This window comes from Chenopodium album, chromosome 2 (genome assembly GCF_948465745.1).
Source record: "Chenopodium album chromosome 2, dcCheAlbu1.1, whole genome shotgun sequence".
Taxonomy (NCBI): Eukaryota; Viridiplantae; Streptophyta; class Magnoliopsida; order Caryophyllales; family Amaranthaceae; genus Chenopodium; species Chenopodium album.
The window spans coordinates 81,112,637-81,137,853 of record NC_137835.1 but is presented as its reverse complement, the minus strand read 5'-3'; the positions used below and the strand labels follow the sequence as shown (position 1 = coordinate 81,137,853).

Genomic DNA, 25,217 nt, shown 5'->3' with positions numbered 1-25,217 from the left:
CAATATGAAAATAGGTTCAAATTATAATTCAACCTCATATTGTACTTAATTATTATAATTTGATCATATGTACAAGTAGAGACAACTTTGTAGAATTTGACAAATAATCGTTCAAGACATCTGTTCATTATTAACAATTTACTTGAGCCCGTGTCCTAAGAATTTCGATTCTAGCTAGACAAGCCACAATCAAATGAAGTAAAGACAATGAAGAGACAATTCTAGGAGCCAACAATGGAATTGTCCTAACAAGATGAAACCTGGATGATTTGCTCATCATAAAATCGACTTACATTTGGTCATCCATCTAAAACCAAGAGGAATCAAAATCCAAGCGCATATTATCTTTTTATTTCGTATTGTAGAGTGACTGCAACGAAGATGATCCACTGGAAATCTTTGATTGAACTATATTAAAGAATGCATAACCCTATACTGTGGATACATCAGTATACTAATTACTTGGTAGTCACCAATCTGTTATTCTTGATATACTCTGTGCTCCACATTACATATTAAGCACTTGAGACATGTGAATACGGTAAGATTTAGAATCCATCTGTTTGCTTCTCTATTCACATCTCAGTAACTTGCTCTTCTTCTTGCTCTTCTTGAATCTCACTAGAGAATGTTTCTGATCTTTCCCCTTCTAGATTCAAATCTAATTTACCAACAGTTTCAGACAACTGTGTAACTCTCTGCAACTCATCAAGCCCCTCCACAGGCTGTGGTGCTTTGTCAGCCCCCAGATTAAAGTCCTTTGGAATTGATTTAGCCTGTCGAATGGCTGCAGCAGCTTCTGGCATTGATACAGATGGAGGTTGAGGTGGGACCCACCTGCGTTCATGTACAGGATTACTGTCCTCCATCTTTCTGGATTCAGCCATTCTATCTTTTTGCTTCCACCAGCTATCATACCAAGGCGCGGGATTCTCATAGTTAGGAGGCAGACCACCTTCCCAAGGCTAATTACATAGCACCGAGGTGATAAAAAGAGGGAGAAAACAATTAACAGTTAGATTTCAATTAATCCAACTACAAAAACTCAAATGCATTGACATTTATTCACCCTTGGTCATATTCCTGAAATTCCTCACATAAGAAACATACAGAAGCAATTTATGCATCAACCGTCAAAGAAAAAAATATTTGAAGCATGTGATAATATATGTTTATGAGATGATAAGCATAATTACTTGGAGATTGTCAAGAAGCAAACTGAATTATATCAAATTTCAATACCTTAGCTCTAGGAGCCAGATTTGGGTTTGATATGGGTTGATTAGGATTCGGGGGTTGATCATCAATTTCCTGAAGATTAAGCCAATAAATAAGACTAAAATCCAAATTAGTTGTTAAAAATGTAGTGATATGATATTCACTTACTCTGACATTAGGTGGTCTTTCCCCTCTCTGCACCATAGCCATGATCTGCAACAATAATCAAGAATTAATAACCAGAAGTTGGTAAATGGAGAAAAATAATAATTCTGCATGGAGTACAACACACTATGCTGAGACAATTTATGCATAAGAAGAAGAAAGAAAACAAACCTCCCCATAGGATTTTGGATGAGGAGGCTCAGCTGATGCAGGTGGTGAAACCGACCTCACTGTACGAAAGGAAATACACATATTAACTGAAATGCACATTGAAAGAGTTCAGCATCAACAAGTGAAGCATAAAAATGGCCTCACCTGATCGCATGTCAAATTCAGAATTCCTGCCCATTGGTTGCTGAATATGTAAAGAAGAAAACAAAGGGTTAATATGAAAACTGCAAGCTCATCCAACCTTAACATCAAAATTCTAGGCCAAGTGTCAACTCACCACTGAACGCGCTTTAGAGCCATCTAGGTATCCTTCCCTGACATTGCTTCTCACACCACTGTGTGATTGCCCTGAATATAGACAGGCCAAAGGCAAATGAATATGAACAGCAATATGAGATGATATGGCAATAGAAGAATGCATCACAATCCTTATACATCAACAGATAGATATTCAAATTTATGTAGGATTGAAATGAGCCTACGCAACACTAAATCCAAGTTTAATACGAGTCGATGCAACATAGTGAAGGTTGTAATAAAAAAATAATCAGCTTAAAGGATATTTTGCACCAAGCAAAAGCGAAAGCATAAACTCTTTCTATTAATGATCAGCAACTATTCAATAAAAAAATTATCACAAAGTCTCCAAATTTTTTGGGAGGATGTCAAGGACAATAGAAACAACTTGTTCAAAAGAACATAGATGGCTGGAGACTGGAGTAGTTTAAAGATATTTTTTTTATGAGGAAGTGAATACAAATTTATGCATGAAGACATTCTGTTCCACCATTAGATTCAGAATGTGATCAATGAATCAATGAATCAATGATCAATATAGTACTCGTCATTTGTAAAGAAGAAAGCAACAATATTTAAAACTAGAGATGATAATAATATATTAATAATCTTGAATCAAGAGCGACCAATGGAAGATCAATAAAGTACAGAAATAAGTTGATAGCACAAAAGCAGTTGGTATGCTAAATTGTCAATCAAAATGTGTAGCACACTATGTTTAGAATCTTAGTACACAACAATAGACAAATGAAATCAACCTGAGAAGGATAAGAGAAAGTTATTTAGATATTGAGTGGTTCTAAGCTTCTAAATGAGTAATGACAGAAGCCATCCAACAAAAAGAGTGCTCAAAGTCATAAAACATTTGCAAAAAAACTCTTACATGCTGTTTGGCTAAACATTTATGGAGTAATTAAGTGGAATTAAAACCTTAATATAAATTAATTTTTACTTATCAACTTCTCATTCTATCTTTTAACTCGTGACAAAAGGAAAAAGTCTTTGCAATTCCAATATTATACATAACATGATAATTATGATTAGAATTTAAACACGGTATTCTCATGCTAACTATTTAAAATAAGGTATTTGCATGTACATAGAAGAAACAACTCACAACCAAACATGAACACAAAATAAACTCTAGCAGATTCATAGGTCACCTTCTAATCTTGTCATTTCACTTCTCATTGACCTGAGCTCCTGAACTTGCACCTCCAACAAGCTCATGAAATCCGCAAAGCGTTCCTTTTCTGAGATGGTTAAAAGATATACAATTGGAAGAGGTAAAATCAAAAGAACGGAAAATTATAAGTGGGATAAAGCTTTAAGTAACAAACCCTCATTCTTTGAGATCACCAATTCTTGACTGGCCTTTGCAACATCAGCCGCTGCAGCAGCAGCTGCTTTTGCAGCTGCCGTGGCTTCTTCAGCCAAACTCGGTTTTTTATCTGTTTCCTCTTCATGGGAATCTTCATCCATAACAACCCCACGAATCCAAGACTTCAGCCTAGGAATGAGAGAATTCTGCAGATGAGACACATCTCACATTATTAACAACATATTGAAAGGCTAACAAGAAGAAAAAATAATAACAACTACGTAAATAAATAAAATTCTACAACCAAATTAACTAACACAAAGGGGAAAAGGAAATGGGAAATGTAGAAGATAAAGAATTAAGACACTTGAAAATTTTAAGAACTGCTACAGTACTCAATTACTCATACCTTAAAAACTATAGCTGTTCCAGCACCAGATATGGCCAAAAATCCTACAGCAAGCACCGCATGCGACCAGTGGAATCTTCTAGCCATTGTCGACATGACACCGGATTGAACTGGAGCCACAGACTGCACAGCTTGCAGAGGGACTTGAGCTTGAATATTCGTAGCAGGAGTTGGTTGTGCAACTGTAATGATAGAAAAAACATGTAATTCACAAGGTAGGACATGTCCAAACAACCTCTTAGATTTATACACATTATAAAGCTGCTTCAAGGTTGCTAAACTCATATATACCAATGTATATTACCTTGATTTGTGCTACTTTGACCACTGGCAACAGCAGGAGATGGGTCCTGTATTTTTTACAGAATGTCAAGCTACATGACAAGCAATAAAGGGCCACGAAGAAAGACAAACAAGACAAGTCGTGCACACAGACACAAGGACTATAAGTTTTCTAACGCATCTTGAACTTTCTTTTTACCCTTTCCCTATAAGATTTCAGTACAAACTACAAGTGAGTTACTTACAGGTACACGGCGGAATGCTTCATCGATTTCCTCTTTTGTGAGACCTTTCTTCTCGAGAAAATTTCTTCTGTGAATCACGGGAGATCCTTTAACTCTTGGGTGAGAGAGGAAATTGATAGCATTCCGTACCTGATCCTCTCGTATAGGTTGAGAATTTACAAATACAGATTTTGGTGAATTTTCTGCAGGAAGCTCCGGTGTTGCTGGGGGTTTATTCTCTACTGATTGTGCAGGTTCCGGAGCTGTAAATGTGAACAAAAGGAATATGAATAATATGCAACTGTAGTATGTGTACAACATCCACACATCAAACTGAATAAAATCCCTGAAAATCGGTCAGAAAAACTGAAGAGGTCCCAGTGATGCTATATTTGTTCCATTGGGCAGGATAATTGATTAGATGTCAAAACACTGATAATTAGATGAATAACATGTAATTCCAAGTAAACATTCTTTGAGCTTTTGAAGTACACAAGATCATAAAAGTGCAGTGTTAATTCAGACAGTAGTTTTGTCCAAGATTACACAAAGATGCACTAAATTTTCATCCCCAAACAGCTAATGCAAAAGATATGCACATTCACTTTCTTTTTTTTGGAACAAATTAAGAAATTGTTTTTCATTCGCGTTGAATATAACAGCGAAACTACAGGTTATGCTATGCATCATCCAGAATTCTGATATCTAACTGAGAAATTTTAAAGGAATGCTAATTTTCTGCTGAAACTGAAAATTTTACAAGCATGAATCTCCTTTTCAGGCCCTACTAAATGATGATTACAGTTTCCGATTAAATAAATGCTAATTTTCTGCTGAGCATGAAAATCTTTCTACCATGCTTCACTTTTACTAGACACAATCTTGATATAATTTGACAATTTTGAATGTCCAATGTTCATTAGTGGCATAATAACTATAGAATACATCATATACAATAAACAAACCAATTACAATACCGTAATTAACTAACCCCACCAATTATTACAACCCACCAAATGAATTGTTCAAGATTATAATTACAGCAAAAGATTAATTTCAGCTAAATATCAACAACTTACAACAATCCAAATTCAACAATAAAACTTCCCAAAATCCCAGAAATTAGAGCATGCAATCTTGAATAATGAGCACTTAATCTGATTGTAAACGAGCAGAACAAGTAGTTTGCAAACGATTCGGATGATTATTCTACTCAATCAAATTAAAATCTAACTGGGTATATTTCAAATTGACAAACAAATGATCAAGAACAAGTAAGAAAGATAGAGAAAGACCTGGATTAGAGGGGTTATTGTCGGAGGGATTTGATGGGGGTGCTTCGCTCGCCATTTTACACCAACCCTCAAATCATGAAATCAAACTGTAACAAAATTCCAGTGTAAATTTAGAATTAAACACGAAAATCTTGAATCATGAAATTATCTGTGAAAGCTATAGTTTGGGAGGAGAGAGAAAGAGAGAGCTTACTGGGAGAAAGTCGAGAAAGAAAGAAAACGAAGAAATGGAAAGAGTTGAGAAAATGAAGGTGGTCTTCGAGTGTAATGAGGTGTGAAATTTCCAGTAGACGCCAAAATTCAATCCCTCATACAGTCTTTAATTATATTTTCGGTTTATCCCTTTTTTTTTGTGAGATGGGGGAGCTAAGGTCAATTGATGTGTTTTCGAGACTCGGGAATATCAAGAATGGTGCTTTAGAGTTTAGACCGGCATTATACCAAACGCATGTTTAAAGGTGAGAGGTTATCTATGTTCGACAAAAATATAAGATTCACGATGTATAAGTACTTCTAGCTACGTATAAAATATTTGTATGAGAAATTCCACGTGTTTATGTGAATTTTGCATACAAATATATTATAAGAAGTTGAGTATGTTTTCATTAAACCAAAAACTTTTTAATCAATTTGCATTCAAACTTCAATTTTTGTTGTAAAATTAAGGTGATTTCTTCAAGACTTTATGTATCGTAAGGAGGAGATGATGATCATTATGTAAGAGGATAGTATTGCATACTTACACAAATCAATGTCGAAATCCTCCAATTCCAAGCACAAGTAAATTATAAGCTTCAAACTCAAAGTCAATAATCAAATTTGGTTCATGTTAGCCGACCCCACTTTTGGGATTAAGGCTTTGATTGATTGATTGATTGATTGAAACTCAAAGTCAATAATAATAATTAAAAAAAAAAAAAAAAGCTTCCCTACATCTCCACCAACTTTGTTAATTAATTAGTAATAGTATGTTATAGTATTATTAGGTCAGTTTTAGTTAGGCTAATCATATGGACGTTTTTTTAAAGCCTTAAAGCTAGATTTTCACTTGTTGTAAGCTAAAGGCCTTTCTTCAAAGGCAAAGGCCAAAAGTACCTTTTCCAAAAATCATAGCTCTATTGCATATTTGCACGAGTAAACAATGTAATGACCGAGTTACTCACAGATACAAGTTACAACAATTTCTCCACTAAGCAAAGCTTGGTCTAGTGGGAACATTTGCATCTCACAACCAAGAGGTTGTGGGATCAAACCCCACTAGAGGCACTTTGGGGTGGGGATTCCTTACTCCCTCCCCACCCACGCCTAGCCCGCTAACTTAGGCCAGGAGGACCTATAAGAGGTTCTGGCCCGATAGATCCCTTCTCCTTACCAACCAAAAAAATAAATAAAAAAAAAAAAAAACTACAACAATTTTCCATCTACTCAGATATCCATGAGGCAACTTGAAAGAAAATTTCACTATATAATTTTAATTCATATGAAAGATGAACACAATCTATTTAACCAGAGTATTCGTTCTACATAGACCACAAATAATAACACCCCACCTCTCCCTCTCTACCAGAAGCAAAACCCGAGACAAAGCTTTACAGATGAAGCAAGAACCTGTTATCTTTCAAAAACAGAGGAGAATCAAACCTAACACAATTTTGTAACTAAAAGTAAGGATGACATGACAAATACTCCTTATCTTTATCAATACTGCAGATCATTGTACTCTCTGAAGCAGTTTATCTACAGTAATCTTTTGTTGTGCGGCACTTAGAGACTCTGATTTCATGATTGCATTACTAACCAAAATCACTGTTGATGGAGATTCAGCATTCACCTGGAATGGAAATGACATATTACACCACAGGATAACATCCACAACTACCAGTAAAAGAGAAACGAAAGATTCTAAATCCAAAAAGAAGACGATAAGATTTATGCAGCAAGATAGGAAAAAATTAAAACCATAATGATCCAATACTACAAATGGCAGCAACCACAATGCCAAATAAAGCATGCTGTTAAGAAAAGAAATCTTCCAAGAATAATACCCAAACTCGGCCATTTAAACCAACAGCAATCTCGAAAGACAGCTTCTTTCCAAGACCCTCAAGAATTGGGCATGTGGGAGTACTCAGAAGCCTACATATACAAAGTAAAGGGCATAAATAATTAACAAAGCTGAGCAAAATAATTTCAAACTTTAAGCTAGTTTAAAATAATATTTTATCTTTACTCGAATAATTTAAAAATAATTAGTTTAAGACAGTAATTTATCTTTATCGGATAATATTCAGACAATAACATGTCTATCTACTAATAGAAAGAAATTCTTTTATTTTATCATAAGTAATACTACGTAGATTTCAAGTTTTTGATTGCCAGCAATTTTTGGCATGCATATTTTACTTTCATACAATGTTGTGATATTCCAATATTATTTTGACTTTTCAGCCAAACTCACCAAGCATTAATAAGAATGGCAAATTACATTTTTTACATACTTTTTGGTAAGGAAATTTTTAAATTCAATACAAAGGACATAATACCAAATTATGAATCAACACAATTGACTGGGAAGGAGAAAGCGCTTACATTCGTGAAAGCCCAGTTGATGTTTCAATCATGTAACCTTCCTTAAGTGGGCCAAATTCTGCTGCTTTACCGTTTGCTATATATAGACACAAAATAACAGAAATAAGTAAGTCGCATCATATTGATTCAGCTGAATGCATGTAAACTTGAAATGACCAGAACCCACCATCTGTGCACGATAGCTCTGGGTTCATGCCAGCATTTGTCTTAACAACACGAGCATAAAGCAAGGTTCCAATCTGAAATAGAAAACAGAGACTGATCAAAACAGAAGGAAAAACAAGGGAAGGATGTAAAGTATTTTTTTAATATTCATATCAGAAGGCAGCTTCACAATCTAACAGCACACTCAACATCTACATAGACTATGTTATCGTATAATTTGGTAGTTCTTACTCACCTATTGTCGCCTAATAAGATAAGGCGCAGAAAGCAGCCTAGAAAAAAGTGCATAGGCATGCACCTTTTGTAGGTCTTTGCGCCTAGCAGAGCCAAATGCCAGCTCTCGTGCCTGACTGTGCCTTGTGCCAAGGCGCAGAAAGCAGCCTAGAAAAAAGTGCATAGGCACGCACCTTCAGTTGGACTTTGCACCTGGCAGAGCTAAGGCACCAGCTTTCACGCCTGACTGGCGTTGCACCTAGGCACGCCTAATGCACATTGTTACAACTAAGCAAAGCACTTCATGTTTCAATCTCAAAGCATCCCAATTTTCTCCACAATGGTATCCTCACAAATTTGATAGTCAATCACGAGTCAAATAAAGACCATGGTAACTGATCATCACACTGCTCTGTTATCCAAAACATCAAAGGCAAGAATTTCAACTGTCAGGATGTTGTATAGTGACATCCTCAAAATTTGGTCACAAAATTTATAATATTATAAATTAACACTGGAATGGTCCTCAAAGAGTTTTCTTGTGTTAAGAGTGAGTTATGTCGTAAACTTCGTCAAGAAAAGTAGGGTCCCTCCAATAAACTACGACTTCGAAAATCAGGTTTGCTACAACATCAGATCCTTAACAACTTAATCAGTCAATCAAGTCAAAGTTCATTTAGGATTTAAGAAATAAACAATAAACAACAAGCTTGAACTTGACTAAACCAAACTATAGTATGATAGACTAGCCTAAAGGGAAAGGTCGGTTGTGGTAATGCAAATTATTCATTTAGGGTTAGCTAAGGAAAAGGGGGACAGAGAGTTTGTCATATGGAAAAGAAATCAGAATGTATAGAGGTGATTAGAGAAGGATGAAGTAGGCAGATAATAAAGAGAGCAATTCCATTTTGTATAATATAGCTTTTAATTTGAGAGTGTCCAACAACTCAAAGGACTGGGTTGTAATTTTTCTACTGTAATCCACCATCATCATCTTTATCCGCCTGATTTTCTCCTTATTCTAAAAATTTAGTGCTTAAGTAACATGCACCGCCTACCTCCAGAAACATTTAAGCTTTATTCACAGTAGCAGCACGGAATGAGTAAATACAAAGATATCAAAATATATCTATAGAATTAGAGACCAGTTTCTGTTGGTCACTACTTGGTCCACATTGGTCTAAACCAGTTCTAAGCACCCTATAAGATTCCCTAAGGTACTTTGACGAATGAGAGACTATTTGAGCAGTTCTTAGAAAGCAATTTCTACAACTCCAAAAGGTATTCAGCCTTCATACCTCAAACCTTGGAATATTACGCCTAATTACTCCTTCAAAAGCCATCACAGGCAAAACTGCCAATGTGGGTCCCTTGATGTCCACAAGAAAGTTCTGCACATAACAGGAACAAAAGACAACACATTTAACTCCATATAGATTTACCAGTCTTATAAGGTTTAAGGGAAGAGCAATGTTGAAGTTCTCAAAAAAAAAAAAACTTAGAAGGAAAAAAAAAAAAAAAAAAAAAACTTCTCAGAAGAGGTACATCAGCCAGATAAGGGAATGATGCATACATTATAATGATAAGACTACCTTTGGAAGCATTTTCTGCAACTGCTTTAAGAAGAAAATCAACTGCTAATAAAAAAAAATTATACCACCAGTTTACAATGTTCTAATATTCAAGCAATTTGTCCATCAAAATTGTCTTTTTCAACAAAGTTGCTGAATAAATAGCAAATCAATGCTAACAATGACACCCAAGGAAAAAACCATAATCTTCTCCTCTGGTAGAAAATAAAACATTGATAATAAGTTTAGTGCCTTTAGTTCAACTTCAATTTTTATAAAGATAAACATGAGATATAGTATGGTCAGGTCTCCATACTTCAATAAAGAATATTGCAAATTCAGCATATGATCCTTATCAATAATCAATTTCTATCTGGATTTAATTGTCAGATTGCTCGCTCATTTATACTATCAATATTAAGGGCACAAGGAGTAACAATTTTCATTAAAGAATTTAGAAAAGGTTAAAATTCGACAATACCAAAGTCAACAGCACAAGGACATCATATAAACTGATAGCTAGTAACAAAAGAATGGGATGAAGCAAACAGAGATAAATGCTTACATCAGCTCTGCATTCCACCACTATGCCAAGAACATGATCCTCCACACACGGTACATACTGCAAAAAAAGAGATAATCAAGAGCTTTTATGATCATATAATGCATTTTTGCGCCGCATTGCACAATGTTGTGTAATTAATCAAAGCTGACCAAACAAATTAAGGAGTAAAGTGTATAACCATTCATGTAAAAGCTATGATCAGTGATACGGAACCATAAGTTACATACATATGCACAACATCAGTCACATATTGTATTAAAAGCTTAATTGACAACAATTAGCTAATAATTCTTCATATCAATTGGATTTCCTTGAAGAAGTTATAGACATTATTACTCATCATAGTCCAAACTACTCGGATTTCAATCACAGTCCATAGTATATAAAGAAAAAAGAAAGCCTTGCTCTTACCCTTTTATGTGAGCCTTCAACCCAATATTTATTAGGCTTTGTGAATCTCAATTTGCCAGCTTTCGTGACAGATATTACATCACCATCCTGATAAACATTCAAACAACATAGCTAAAATCAACAACCAGCAAACTTTCTTAGTAATAGCCAATGCCACTCAATTTCATCCGTTTACGGTGACAACGTTGTGCCTTGTGAGTATCAATATAATGTGTGATAGATGAGTAAGACGACTCGCTCCTTATAAACTACAAATTAGATTGCAGAGTATAAGGAGAGCTTTATGCATAAAAAAAGACCAAAAGCTCCAAGATATTACAGCAATATGTGTCTTATTCCAATCATGTACAAATTAACAATTTCAAATTTTCTTCTTTAAAACCAAATTCGATAAAAATACCGGAAAACTCCATCATATACAATCAAATTACAAATACTGTAAATATCTTCTTAAGTCCAAATAATCAGTAATCAAGCACTAAAGAGATCACATTAACACCCAATTAACCAAATTGAATTGGGTATTTACCCAATCACCCACTCCTCAAACAGAAACCAAAAATGAAACCCTAGGAAAAAAATTGAATCAAACATAAACCCTAAAACCCTCAAAAAATTAATTGACCTGACGAAGACCACTCCCGAGTTTAATGGTAAGTTCCGCCATTTTTGAGAGATCCAAGACTACATCACCAGGAACCTGAAGAGGACAAAATAGAGGAGACAGATTAGAATAAGAATTGAATTGAATTGAAAGTGGACGAAAGTAATGATAAAGGGATAAACTTACAACAGTTTGATTGATTAAGGATTTGGGTGTAGTAGATGTTTTCTCTTCCATTTTTCAGTGTTCTTCGATATCAAATTTGCAATGGAACTGCAACTTCGATTTTTTGGCGCGGGAAAAGTTTTGGTCTGAGAGAGAGGAGGGAGAGTGGCGAAAGTGCAGAAGAATGCCTGTGAGTCTAAAAAAGTAAAAGGTTAAAGACGGTGAGAGTAGGCGCCAAACTGCCAGGTTAATGATTTGTTTAGCTTCCCCCTATGGACAGGGGTCGGGTTAGTTCAGGTTAGCCTTTGTGCCGAGTCGAGTCAGCCTGTCTCGTGATTTTACAAAATACTTTGGCATGGAACAAAGAAAAAGGAAAATAATTTTGGCACATCCTTAATTGATTTTAACACATCCTTATGTAATTTATTGGATTTTCCCGAAGGAGGCTCACGCAAATTTCAATCTATGTGTTGGTTCATATCGATACGTATTTGACTGATGAATCCCTTAAATACTTAACTATGAAGTAGTTACGAAGTATTTTGTATGTATTGATGAGTTCGCACACAAACCACATATTAGACTTGTGCTTAATTGTGTAAAATGGTGTTCATAAACATCCACAACCCGTTGACATACCTCTAGTGTTGACGTACTATGTTAAGCTTACAAGTTACAATAGGTTTCGTTGGACCTAACGGAGTAACGTGGCCCATGTTTAACAACAGCTCCTAGCATTGTCAAGGTAATTCATATGACCACATCAATTATTTAGGCTTGTTAGTTATCTTTATTTGTTTACTCAATGAGTATTATAAAACTAATTTCAATTATGTAAAAATAATTCCAGTTTAACAAAAATAAGGTAAAGAGAATGTGGCTTCAACGGTAGAAAACTAGAAACGATTAATACAAAAAAAAATTCCATTATGTTAGGGAGTCTAGTTAAAGCACTACTATCATTTGGTTATGCATACATATTACTTCAAATTTCCTCTGATATTGCTAACAAAATAAAATGACTTGTAATTTTTTTTATCATGTAGACAATTTAGCTTTTTATGCAATTGTTAATTCAAAGTGAATCAAGATAAAAAGTTGCTATAGTAGAGTAAGGGGGGCTATAGAACCATTTTTCATGGCCACTTTGTTATTAATTTTTTTAAAAATAATTTAAAAGAGGTTTTCATGGCCACTTTGTCGATGTAATTATTGGTGTTAAGAGCTTAATATGATTATTTGCATCATTTATCAACTTTTTTCCTTTACAGTGAATATACAGTTATGTTGCCGGATGATCAAACTCATCAAACACTCAAGCACAATTGAAAATTCACTTTTTGTTCAAAATTAAATAACATTGATACATCCCCTCATTATCAAGGGTCATGTACTACCATCATTTGATTTTACTTGATCAGTTCTCCGTTAAAAAATAACATTAAAAACACGGAACAATTAAAAACACAGATGCGACTATTAATTCAAGACACAGGTTGTAGAATGAATTTTCGTTTCATAACAGTACAAAAATGCATTCAAAATTTGACTAGCAGGTTTATTACATTCAAAATGCATTCAAGGAGAATACGCTCTCAATGATAAAACTAAGAACAGATGGTCAAAAGAGGATGTTACTCCGCATAATTCGGCTATCAAGAGCCAGAAATTTTCAAAATTGGAGGGAAAATTTGCTGAAAAAGGTATAAATGGGCATAAAATGGTGGGGAACTACTGATTTATAAGCTGTTATTGGATACCCCATTTCACAGTAAAAATTAGGCATCATTTCAAAATCAAATGTGCAAAATAAAAATATAACAATTGCTTTGGCGTGCAACAAGGCTTACAGAATTTTAAGAATATGATGTTCGGACAAAATAAAAGATTATGCATTAAGTGAAGGCAACTGTCTGACAGCACTAATTTGTCCAACTGCCCAATATAATGGTTAACAGACCAGCAGTAGGCCCTAATGACAAAGAAACTCTTACTACCATCTCATGCAAGAGAGGGTCCTTGTTTGTCTTAGGAACGAGTAAGAACAAGAACCTCGAGTAGGTCGAGCCTGAGTTACGAATCCAAATGAAAATACATTCTTTCAAGATACAATGATATTTTGTGATCAACATAAACCTAGCTTGCTCACAAACTATTTAAGCTGACTCGAATAGCTCATGCAAATCTTGAACCGAGCTCGAACAAGTCAGGCACATTTGAGCCAAGCTTGACCAAGTTGAACTCAAGTAGCTAGTGAAGTTGAGTCACGCCCCTCACGAGCAATCTAGAATCATTATCACCCCAGACATACCTATCAATTCTATGATTTCTATCGATCTCACAACCACCACATCATAAATGCAGCTGTATTTCACTCCTCATACCAAATATCAGAATTGTTCTGTTTCTTTTCTCTAGAAAACAAATATCTCTACTCAAATAGAACAAAAACTCAACTAGCAAGACAGCTAATTGTCAGTAGATAAGCCCGCTACCAAAAAACGATACATGGTTGCAGTTCAAGAAGTGTGCTCATAGAGCAAGAAAGTATTCACATTAATCCGAATCGTTACAATATGACATGAAATTTTCAAGAACATATACATACAAATTGCTTGTGTATCACTTCTTTAAGCAAGAAAAGATTCAAAGGTACAAAAGGACTGCCATTTATACAAAGTATGATATCAGAATCTAATAGAGAAGATCAACAGCTTTAGACAAATAAGAATGATTAAGAATCAATATCACAACAAGATCTACTAAGCATTTTATTTTTAAACCCTCCAAAATAAGAATCTAATCATTTCAATACCACCTTTTTCTTTACTCTTTTACTTTCTTATAAATAAATCCTATACTTCTTCATACCTTAATACCATTATCATTAATTTGTTGAGGGTTTGCATCAAGAAGATTTTCCAGAGATCTAGCTTTTCGGTTGCGAACTTTGCCAGCTTCCTTTAGCAGTTCAGCCAACCTCCTCTTTTCATCATCCACATCAGGATTTGCTGTTCCCAACTTTTCCTCTCTCATTCCAACTACATATTCTAATATTTCTATGGCCTCATCCAACCTGTAACACGTTCAAAGAAGAAATTTGGCAATCAACTATGGGATTTTCTATAGGGTGCCCATGAGCATACAATAACAATAATCAATAAAGATCAAATACTATATTGACAGAAATGTAACTATAAATATTATACACAGGAAAAGAATCTTTCCACAACAATCGTATCTAAGAATTAATATATCCACTAGTCCAATGATTAAATCATATATTACCAATTGTTTCTTTAATTCTAGTGGCAAAGCCACCAGAAATAAATATTAAAATTTTATCTATAACTTAAATGCACTTATTAGTTATTACTAACAGTCTAACACTATCTACTGAACATAAACAAAATTGAAGTAAATTTCAGACGTAATGTGCACATCACAAGGGCATAGAAATCATAAGGCAAAAGCTTTTCAAAGTAGAGACTCAAAGTTTAAATTATAAGGGTAAGCAAAATAAGAAACATGGGTGAAAAGCATATCATACCTTCCAATTGCATCATATGTCCCTGCAAGATTACTGTAAACACCAAGAGTATCGGGATGATATGGACCATATTCTTGCTCCAAAATACTCCTGGCCTCTTCGAATAATTCTGCTGCCTCATTGATGGCATATCGTTGGACACAAGTGAGCCCCATTTGATTAAGAGCTATTCCGAAAAAAGCAGACTTCTTCTCTCCACTAGCACGGAGCTTAGTAACAGCACTCTTGAAAGAATTGTAAGATTCAGTATATTTCCCAAGCATGTAGTACATGACTCCCATCTGTGCTTCAATCCCTGCAACTGTACTTTGTTGTCCAGGGGAATCACCATATATTTTCAGAGCCTTTTGTAGCAGCTTAATAGCCTGATCAAGCTCATTCATAGATTCATAAATGGCAGAAACGTCAGTGAACCCACTTGCAATTTCCTCCTGAGGGATTCCAGGAATAGGTTTGCTATAGATGCGTAAAGCATTTTCACAATATGACTTGGACTCTCTAAGCTTACCAGTCTTATTATACAAATCAGCCAGGCGAACAAATACTGAAGCGATTGAAGGATGGTTCTCTCCTTTAGTTGCCTTGAAACTTGTTAAGGCTTTCTCGTAGGCAAAAATTGCTTCATCATATCGAGAGAGAGACAAGTATGTATCTCCAATGCTGCAATCAACAGACGCCACCTCTTTTTCTTGACCATTGGCTACCATTGCCATACTAGCTAATACCAAGTGCTCCAGAGCTTTTTCATGGTCACCCTTTGTTTCGCAGATTAAACCCATAAGCCTTCTATCTGCCGCCTCTTCAAGGGAAGCTGGTGAGCCACTCTCTCGATGAATATCAAGTGCCATCTGACAAAGCTTCTCAGCCTCATCAAATTGCATTGCTTGAACATGGGCTTCGGCCAAATACCTGCATGTTTCACCAACTCGGGGGTCATTTTCACCAAGGACTTGTCTTTGAATTTCCAGCCCTTTAGTATAGCATGATATTGAATTCTCAAGTTGTCCAAGCATTGCATAAGTATCCCCAAGTTGCATATTCCCCGCAAATTTAGCAAGTGCATGATTGTCACCATCCTCAATAGAGGGTATCTCAATGGATCGCTGAAGAACTGGAACTGCCTCGTCATACTGGCCAAGGCTACAATTTACTGCTGCTACAACATGTAAAGACATGACCAGGTCTAAATTGGGTTTCCCATCAGCACATATTTCAAATGATTTTGAGGCTCGAAGTGCGAAATCAAGAGCCTTGTGGAGATTATCCCCTGAAGAGATCAAATCTCTAGCTTGCTTTAGCAAAAAAGGTCCAAGATCTGGGTTATCCAAGGCAGAATCAGATCCTGCAAGTGGGAAATTCCTCTGCTTCTTAGGAGGGGTTGCCTTTTTCTTCACAATTTTGCCATTCTGTTTCTCAGTTTTCTTCTCTGGACTAGGTTTTGTACATTCCTCAGGTTCTATTTGCAAAATAGAAGCCTTCTTAGAATTCCCTGAAGATGCAGATTTTGCACTCGAAGATCGAGTCTTTTCCACCAAACCCGAATACTCACCACCAGAACCATCCTCTCCCTTATCAGACTCACCATGAATTTCCTCCTCCGCTACTTCCTCTTCCATGATCTCCACTTCCCTCATTCCTCCACCCACAAGATGTCTCAACTCAGAATCAATTCGAGACTCATTATCATCCTCGGTCATAAAACTACGCCTCGAAGGCGACTGATCTGAACTCTGCATATCACACACATTATCATAAAGTTGCTCAATTGAGGTGTCAACACCCCCCTCCAATTGACCTTCTTCCTCCTCAACACTCCTGGGACTCTGAGGGCTCAATGTACTTTTTGGAGACCTCATGTTCTGAACAGAAGTTTCCTTACTGGGTGTCACATTTACTTCTAACCCATCTTCATTTAATCCCTCCACAACAACCCCAGGCATCTTTACACCCTCAAAACTTAAAATTCTAACTGTAAACTTTCTTAACTTGGAAAGTTATTCAATCTGCAGTTTCCATAAAAATCAAAAATTACCCAACAAAAAACACATGAACTACTTCCAGTAACAATCAATTTCATGCCAAAAACGTAACAACGCATTCACAAACGGATCCAAGAAAAAAATTTGGTTCAGACATTAACACAAACACCTTATATGCTAAGTTACTAACAAGTAAAACCTTACTATCACCTCTAAAAAAAGAAAGGAAAAAAAAATACCCAGATCTATAATTGACCCAGAAACGCAAATTGTTGTAAAGATAGTCTTAACAGTCGAAAATCAAGTATATAATCAAACAAATATACAAATAACATACCTTATAAATCGACCATTGGGGAGAATGTGAACGAGAATATGAGTGGAAAATGAAGCGTTTTTTTTTGGGGGAAGAATAGTTACAAGAAAAAGTGAGAGAAAGGAGACAATTATATAGTAGGGAAGAGAGAGAAACAGAGAGAGGAAGAAGAAAGTGGGAAATACAGAAGAAAAATAAAAACTGCAATTTTTATAGAATAACGGAAGAAGACAGAAGGAGAGGATATAGGATGAAAGGGAGAAGGGTAAAATGGGAAAAAAAGGGAGAAGAGAAGGTAGAATGTCAGAGGAGAGAGAAGAGGACTTCTCCCCTAACCCCACTCACTCGTCGATCAATCGCTGATTTATCTCTCCCTGTCTTTGCAACCGCCACTACGTATGCTGTTTTTATTCTGCATTTTTTTCTTCTTATTGCCGATTTTTCGGGTGCGAACTAGAATGATCTGTTCTTTTCAGCTTAATTTCATTTCAGTTTAGATCTCAATTTCCTTCTCTCATCAAATATTTAATTCAATTCAACTCCAATCAATTTAGTAAATCAGAATAGGCCCTCACTTGGTAAAAATCTTACGAGTATAATTATTAAGGTTTGAATCTTACTCATATCAAATACAAAGTGGGTATTCTCTTACCTCAGCCTTCTACTTCCAAGTATATGGCTTGTAAATAATGAATCGAAAAAATTTTGAGTCTTGAGCTTAAGGTAAAGGTCCTTTTCCTTTAATGTACACATGAGGGTTTTATCCTTAATAAGTGTATATTTTGAATGTCAAATTGCTTAAATCACTTTATTTTTACTAATATGAATTTATTAGACTTTATTAAATTATAAATATACACTCCTATCAAACTTTAGATAGTTCTTTATTACTCCATACTACCAAAACTAGTTTTTTAGATTTTTGTTTAGTCTTAAGTCAATTGGCTCCCTAAGACTCTAGGTACATGATTAGATTTTAGATCTACAACATGTTGTTAGCGTGTTTTTTTTTATATATATATATATATATATATATATATATATATATATATACATCCTCAAATAACACAACTCATGGACCTACGGTCGAAAAATATCATTTTGTAATTACAGAGTTCGTAGGTGAGGAGTACAATACGTCTTGTATGCGGCTGATCATACTATGTGACCACTTGTTAAATAACAAATTAACCCTTATAACACTGATCCGGTAACCCCTTGTGATACTGACAAAGTAACCCCTATAACACTGACGAAGTAACTCCTGTAAAATTGAACGAGTAACTCCTATAACACTAACAAAGTAGCCCTCATAATGGATTGTCACACCATGTGACCGGTCACATATAAGACTTTGTAATTGGTATTATAATAAATCAAATACGAAATAATATCATAAGAAAAATGAAAAATTAGGAAGAAGACTGTGTAAACAATTAGGGTGATAAATAAAAGTCCACGTACTCCATTGCCCAGAATTACTAGGGAAGACTTGACCAACTACTCCAAAGCTCTTTCAGTCAATCATATCTGTAATGGTATATAGTCATCATAAAGACCGAGGTGGCAAGCTAAGAGTTGCAACCGGCAAAGTAGTAGATAGTGTTTGAAGACAGTGTTAGTTGAACAAATTTGAAGTTGAATTTTCATCTCCATTATTTATACTACCAAAATTGTGGTTTATAATGTCTGTATCAACGCAATAATATTAGTTCAACTTATGTAATACGACTAATATCATACCGAGTATGCATCTAGTAATATTCTTGTATAGATCTCTAAGTCGTATGTCATATTCTACTTCAATTCATATAATTTACGTACTTGTATGTATGGTACTGGTTTATTAAATTAGATTGCTTAAGATGGATGGAAAGAACGAGTTATTATTATGATACATATAATACCACATAAACAGATAGTACTATGTATGTATGATGTATCTAATCATCATTAGTTAATAATTAATCAATCCTTTTAGTGCTTCACTTTAGTACCCCCTTGATAATAATGGTTTACCTAAAGGAGATAATTCAGGTTATTTCTATTTTTGGTGAATAATATGATCGATTTTGAGTGTTACGGATCTTATAACTTTATTTGAGTTTACACTAAGGGTCGCACTCTAAGAAAGCTCACTTTCATCATCCTTAATCTTGAATTCTAAGCCATTGGTGTCAAAACTCACAAAGATCACAAGTCTTACCATACTACCAAAATCAAAGTACTATGAAATGATAAGTAGGAGGGGCCATGCATATCTATCCATTATTCTCTCCATTAAACAAAAATAACCATTGTCTATAATACAAGTCAAAGTATTGGGTAAGACGGACTCTCTATACATTTGGCGAGCTATAAATTCCAACAATTTTAACTAGCACTTTTATAGTCATTAATATTCACGCAACCTGATTAACCCTTATAATTTTTCTAAACGTTAGTAATCCATATTCGTAAAGTTGACAATCTTTTATTTTCACGTTCATATCATACACTTGTAAAAATTTTGTCCTTCCTTTGCCCGTCAAATTTCAATCCAATTTGGAGCCTTCAACTTAAAAATCTCAAACCTTCATATTGAATTTCAAAACTACTAAATTAAAGTATATGTAACCATATTGTGTTAAGGCGTCTATATGCTTAAGAGAATTATGTTGGTGCATAATTAGAGTTACTTGAAATTCACAAACTTCTTGCGATCGATCTTTTCTCGGAGTTAATTACATGTTAAACATGTTTTTCATGATACTACATTTGAAATGCCATTCTAGCTAGAAAATAAATGCATACACTATGAATGAGCATACTTTATTCACGATTGTATTATATACGTTTGGTATTGTCATGAATATGGGATGCATGCATTCATTGAAAGTTGAAACGTTATTTTTGCACATTAAGCAATTTGTTGTATGCACAAATCACACGTAATGTATGTTAGCTCCTTTAACTCCTAAATATGCTTGTAGCTTGTTTGATGACTTTATTTATCACGGAGCGTATGTTTTGGTATATTATAGCGGTTTTTCATATATATATATATATATATATATATATATATATATATATATAGGAAAATTTGTTAAAAAGGACCTTTTAATTGCATTTCTTTGTTTAAAAGGACCTTTTAAAGCCAAAGTTGTGAAAGGGGTACAAATTTTGGAAAAAAATTGTGACTTGGGACCACATGCCGAAAAGTGGAATTTGACCCACCAACTCCGGCGTTGACCACCCTAGCCCAAGCCCTCCCCCTTCCCCTTTCACGGCAGACCCCCCCCCCACCCCTCATTAGCCCCCCTCTTCCGCTCCATTGTCTAAGCAGCACCCAAGCCTCCCTTTCCTCCACCCCGAGTCCCCGATCCTTTTTCTCACCCGATTACCCACCCCCTTCGTTTTCAACTTACTCTCCGGTAAGGGTTCTTAATCTCCAAGATCTCAACTTTCCCCAAATTCGTCACAAATTAATCCAATTTTAATTCATACCCTAATTTCATTAAACTCATTTAGAAATTTGATTCCATCTTCTCTCTTTGCTCCATTCTCTCATCCCTAAATTATAAGGTTTGGGTGTAGGAAATTGCTTGAAGATTATACATTAATCGAGGTGGAGGAAAGGGAGTGGAGGTGGGGAAAGGGGAGAAGTGGGCTGCTGTGAAAGGGATGGGGTTTCGGGGTTAGTGTCGGCAACGGAGGAGAAAGGGGGTGGCTTGGACTGTCGACTTGTCGTGAAAGGGGAGGGGGGAGAACGAAGGAGGCGATGGGGTGGAGGAAATTGGTGGCTGCAAGTGTTGGTTAACGTCGGAGTTGACCACTCAACGTCGACATTCCGACATGTGGTCCTAAGTCACAACTTTTTTCCAAAATTTGTACCCCTTTCACAACTTTGGCTTTAAAAGGTCCTTTTAGACAAAGAAATGCATTTAAAAGGTCCTTTCTGACAAAATTTCCATATATATATATATATATATATATATATATAATCTTAATTATTGGTGTATATGATGCGAGTTGAGTTTGAGTAGCATAACTCGACTCACCAACAACATTTGAGTCAAGATTGAGTTGACTTGAGAGGTGGATCTCGAGTAGCTTAGCTAGCTTGCAAACTGTATCTCCCAGACTCCCTCGGTATGCAATAGTACCCCTAGCTATATCGAATAAATAATATGCTAGAATATTTTTCTATACTAAATAGTATGTAGGATTAAAAAAATAAAAAATTCCTTTAGTATGGAGTGTTTATGCCATTTGATATATGCATACTAAGCTAATTTATAATTTCTTTTATATCACGGAGGATATTAAATAAACTTGAAGGTTGGTCTTTGAAAACTAAATGACTTTCTTAAATTCTTGTTGTAATTTTAGGCCTACTCTTTACATTATCGAAGGATAACATAAAAATAAAAAAAAATAAAAATAAAAAAATAAAAAAAGTGATAATTATACTAAAGTGAAAATTATAATTAGTGCATGTGACCTACAAAAGTTTTTTTTTTTTTTTTTTTTTTTTTTTTTTTTTTTTTTTGACACATACAAAAGGTTAATTAGATGCTTCTATAATTTATAATTGACAAAATAATTTTATTTTTCAATAAAGATATAGATAAAGAGTAAATAAAAAAGAGTTGAAACAGCTGTTAAACCCTGATTGAAGCAAGCTACTCGTAATTTTCATGAATTCATGATGTATATAAAATCCCTAAAATTGGTGCATGCATTAGTGCGGCGTTACGCTCTATTTTAAAGAGATCAATTTATACGGTTTCCTACACGTAATGATTTATTTAATTAGCTCGTGATGCTTAAGAATTTGCATGGGCATCAATTGACCGTATACTACTACGAGTACGAATACAATATACCAATTAAGTAAACAAAAGCGTTAAAAACGTATAAAGGTTTTTTTTTTGGTGTTTAGAGAGCCACAAGGGCGGGGGTGAGAATCGATCTCAGGATCTCCTGGAATCGGGAGGGAAGCTCTAACCACTTGAGCTATCCCTCACTCTCTTAAAAACGTATAATGGTACATACGAAGTATAATTTATTTATTTATGAAGTACTACTGCTTTGTATCGTTTATTTTCCCATGACATTGAACACTTTTTTTTTAAAGGTAAGATGAAATACCCTACTGAACCGACATCTCTCACAGGTTTAGCCGGTCAGCCCAACTCTGCAGGTTAGCGCTTAGCTTGAGAGTAGAGAGGGGATCGGAGGTAATAAGGAAATCTCTCTACTTCCAAACATTTTGTAGTTAGTGGGGCTCGAACTTGTGACTTTGTGTAGTTAGTGGGGCTCGAACTTGTGACCTCGACGTCACAAGTTGAGTTAGTTTCCCACCAACTCCACAAAGCTTTGCTTGGTACATTGAATGAATTCGGATCCTAAGTAAGTGCGTAGTATATTACTCCGTATAAGATTATGACAAAAAATTTAAATAAATGGTCCATTATTGATAGATAGCTACTTCAATTCATAGTTGTTTGGAAATTAAATAAATGGTCCATTGATAGCTACTTCAATTTGTATGTAGTTATTTCTTACCAATTTAGTAATAGTTCAAGAGAAGATATAGTTTTATAAGTTTTTTAGTATAATATTTATTACAAGTTATTGGACATATATACATCAGTTTGCGATCCTGCAATAATAATATTTCAATTCGGTTATCGATATTCTAAATATTTTATCTAATGTTAAGTATTCTATTTTCTAGTCTTAGGGCCTGTTTATATTTACTGAACTGAGCTGATGAACTGAAGTGAACTAATTAGATCTGAAGTGAAGTGAGCTGAATTAATTGGAGCTGAACTAAACTAAACTGAATAGAGCTGAAATGAATATTTTATGAGAGAAGGAAATTAGGAGCTGAACTGAACTGAACTTATTAGTTATTGGTGCTGAACTGAACTGAACTTATTAGTTATTGGTGCTGAACTGAACTGAACTTATTGGAGTTGAACTGAACTGAAATTAAGCTGAAGTGAATGCCCTTAGGCCCTGTTCTCTTCAAATTATTTTCAGTTCAGTTCAGTTATTAATTTCCTTATCTCGTAAAATATTCAGTTAAGTTCAATTCAGTTCAGCTCCAATAAGTTAAGTTCAGTTCAGTTCAGTTTAGCTCAATTTAGTCAATTAGAACAAGCCCTTAGTGTGTAATGGTACGTAAGTAATTGATGTACTATATATATTGTGTTCATGATTAATAAGAAGGAAAATTGGGTTAATTAAATTTATCAATTCTGTATAATAAAATTTAAAAAAAATTAAACCTTCATCTATAATTGCTAATCCTATTTTTAAAAATAAATTAACTACCTTTGTTTTTTGTGAGTTTAAGATTAGTATCAATGCCATTAATGCAGCAGCATAAGCCATGAGAACTAAGCCAAAATTATTTTATGCACTCGTGCAGAAGCCAAGTTGCGATAGTATGATAAACAACACACTGTACGAAATAGAAAATTTCCGCTCGTTTTGGCTTAAAAAAAAATAGAAAATTATTATGATGGTAGCAAAATTAAAATTACTTTGTGAGGATTAATTTTATAGGTCTCACACTATTAATAGTTGTACTCTGTACTAATTAAGTATGCATGGGACAGTACACATTGGACCACTAAATTAATTAATTAATATGCTTAATTATTATTGACTTTATCATAGTCCTTTCATTAATTTATTTTGGGTAACGTTATATGTAGCCCTAAGGGCTTTATATAAGCATTAAATATACCCTTAAAAATAGTATAAAATTAGGAATTCATGACAAAAACACGCGTAAATCAGTGTTATTAGTGTTTATATTTTAATGATTTCTTAACTTTTTGCGATTTTCAAGGGTAAATTTAATGCTTATTTGTAGCCCTAAGGGCTATGTATAACATTTTCCATTTATTTTTTACAGCAGTATTATTCTACTTGTATATACTTGTAGTCTCGTACGGAGTATTATATACAGTAATAACAGTATACATGTACTGTCAATTACCTGGAAATAATTAATATAAATAATCTATTGTTGGGTGTAAAATTGGATTTAATATTTAATTCAAGTGGATTAGAGATATAGCTTAAGGTGGACTGTCCTTTTGCACCGTAGCTTAAGCTGTCATTATTCAACTACCTTTGATTATTTTATTCTATAACATCTTAATTACTTAATAATGCTAATTGGATTGAGCTCAACTATACATATATATGAACAAGTAATGATATATATTTTTTTGTATAAAAAAAGGTAGGATTTGTACCTTCGAATGACAATTAACATATGTAAGCCAGCTAGTATATGTACAAACTTACTCATTAGCATATGGGAGTTTTTGGGATCCTATGTACTTTTGATGATGATCGATTACTATGTTACACCAACTTCTTAAAATATATCCATCACGAACACCTACCTAGCATAGTTACGGCGATTATTTTTGAGGTATCGATTATTCGATTGTTCCTAAGTTTAATTAGGTGCTGCCACAATGTTAGTGTGTCAATTATCGCTCTCTCTTTAATTGTTTTTAGTTTATGTCATCCACGCAGTCAGTCAATTAATTAAAATAATAGAAAAAAAATGATTTGTACTACATTATTTTGATACCATGATTTTAAGATTATAACATTAATGTCTTAACTAATAAACCATAAAAATTTGAATGTTGTTATAACTACATGGGTGACACTCTTCTAGGAAGTTCAGTT

At 34.6% G+C, this 25,217-nt stretch overlaps 3 protein-coding genes across 5 annotated transcripts; all 3 read right to left on the bottom strand.

The window, feature by feature from the left end:
- Window positions 1-76: 76 nt before the first annotated feature.
- On the bottom strand, window positions 77-5,750 carry LOC145602953 (peroxisomal membrane protein PEX14-like). 2 transcript variants are annotated; one of them, XM_081659094.1, is made up of 13 exons: window positions 5,576-5,750; window positions 5,383-5,468; window positions 4,109-4,350; window positions 3,886-3,931; window positions 3,582-3,763; window positions 3,192-3,378; window positions 3,015-3,104; window positions 1,832-1,902; window positions 1,699-1,738; window positions 1,555-1,613; window positions 1,387-1,431; window positions 1,243-1,311; window positions 77-965 (listed from the first exon to the last, which is right to left on the bottom strand). In XM_081659094.1, the coding sequence occupies exons 2-13, from the start codon at window positions 5,435-5,437 to the stop codon at window positions 576-578; spliced, it is 1,476 nt and encodes a 491-aa protein (XP_081515220.1). In that variant the 5' UTR covers window positions 5,438-5,468; window positions 5,576-5,750; the 3' UTR covers window positions 77-575. The 2 variants fall into 2 exon arrangements, with proteins under 2 accessions (XP_081515220.1, XP_081515227.1); XM_081659101.1 differs by having other exon boundaries at window positions 5,383-5,750.
- Window positions 5,751-6,827: 1,077 nt separating this feature from the next.
- LOC145603001 (uncharacterized) lies at window positions 6,828-11,868 on the bottom strand. Of its 2 annotated transcripts, XM_081659140.1 has the most exons (9): window positions 11,687-11,868; window positions 11,522-11,596; window positions 10,897-10,983; window positions 10,486-10,542; window positions 9,648-9,740; window positions 8,138-8,210; window positions 7,972-8,047; window positions 7,428-7,518; window positions 6,828-7,213 (listed from the first exon to the last, which is right to left on the bottom strand). In XM_081659140.1, exons 1-9 carry the CDS (start codon window positions 11,735-11,737, stop codon window positions 7,094-7,096), a joined length of 723 nt encoding a protein of 240 aa, XP_081515266.1. In that variant the 5' UTR covers window positions 11,738-11,868; the 3' UTR covers window positions 6,828-7,093. The 2 variants fall into 2 exon arrangements, with proteins under 2 accessions (XP_081515266.1, XP_081515271.1); XM_081659145.1 differs by lacking the exon at window positions 9,648-9,740.
- A 1,667-nt stretch (window positions 11,869-13,535) lies between these two features.
- Window positions 13,536-17,863, bottom strand: LOC145602932 (protein KINESIN LIGHT CHAIN-RELATED 3-like). The gene is made up of 3 exons (XM_081659078.1): window positions 17,532-17,863; window positions 15,216-17,218; window positions 13,536-14,741 (listed from the first exon to the last, which is right to left on the bottom strand). Exons 2-3 carry the CDS (start codon window positions 17,153-17,155, stop codon window positions 14,531-14,533), a joined length of 2,151 nt encoding a protein of 716 aa, XP_081515204.1. The 5' UTR covers window positions 17,156-17,218; window positions 17,532-17,863; the 3' UTR covers window positions 13,536-14,530.
- Between the last annotated feature and the right edge of the window lie 7,354 nt (window positions 17,864-25,217).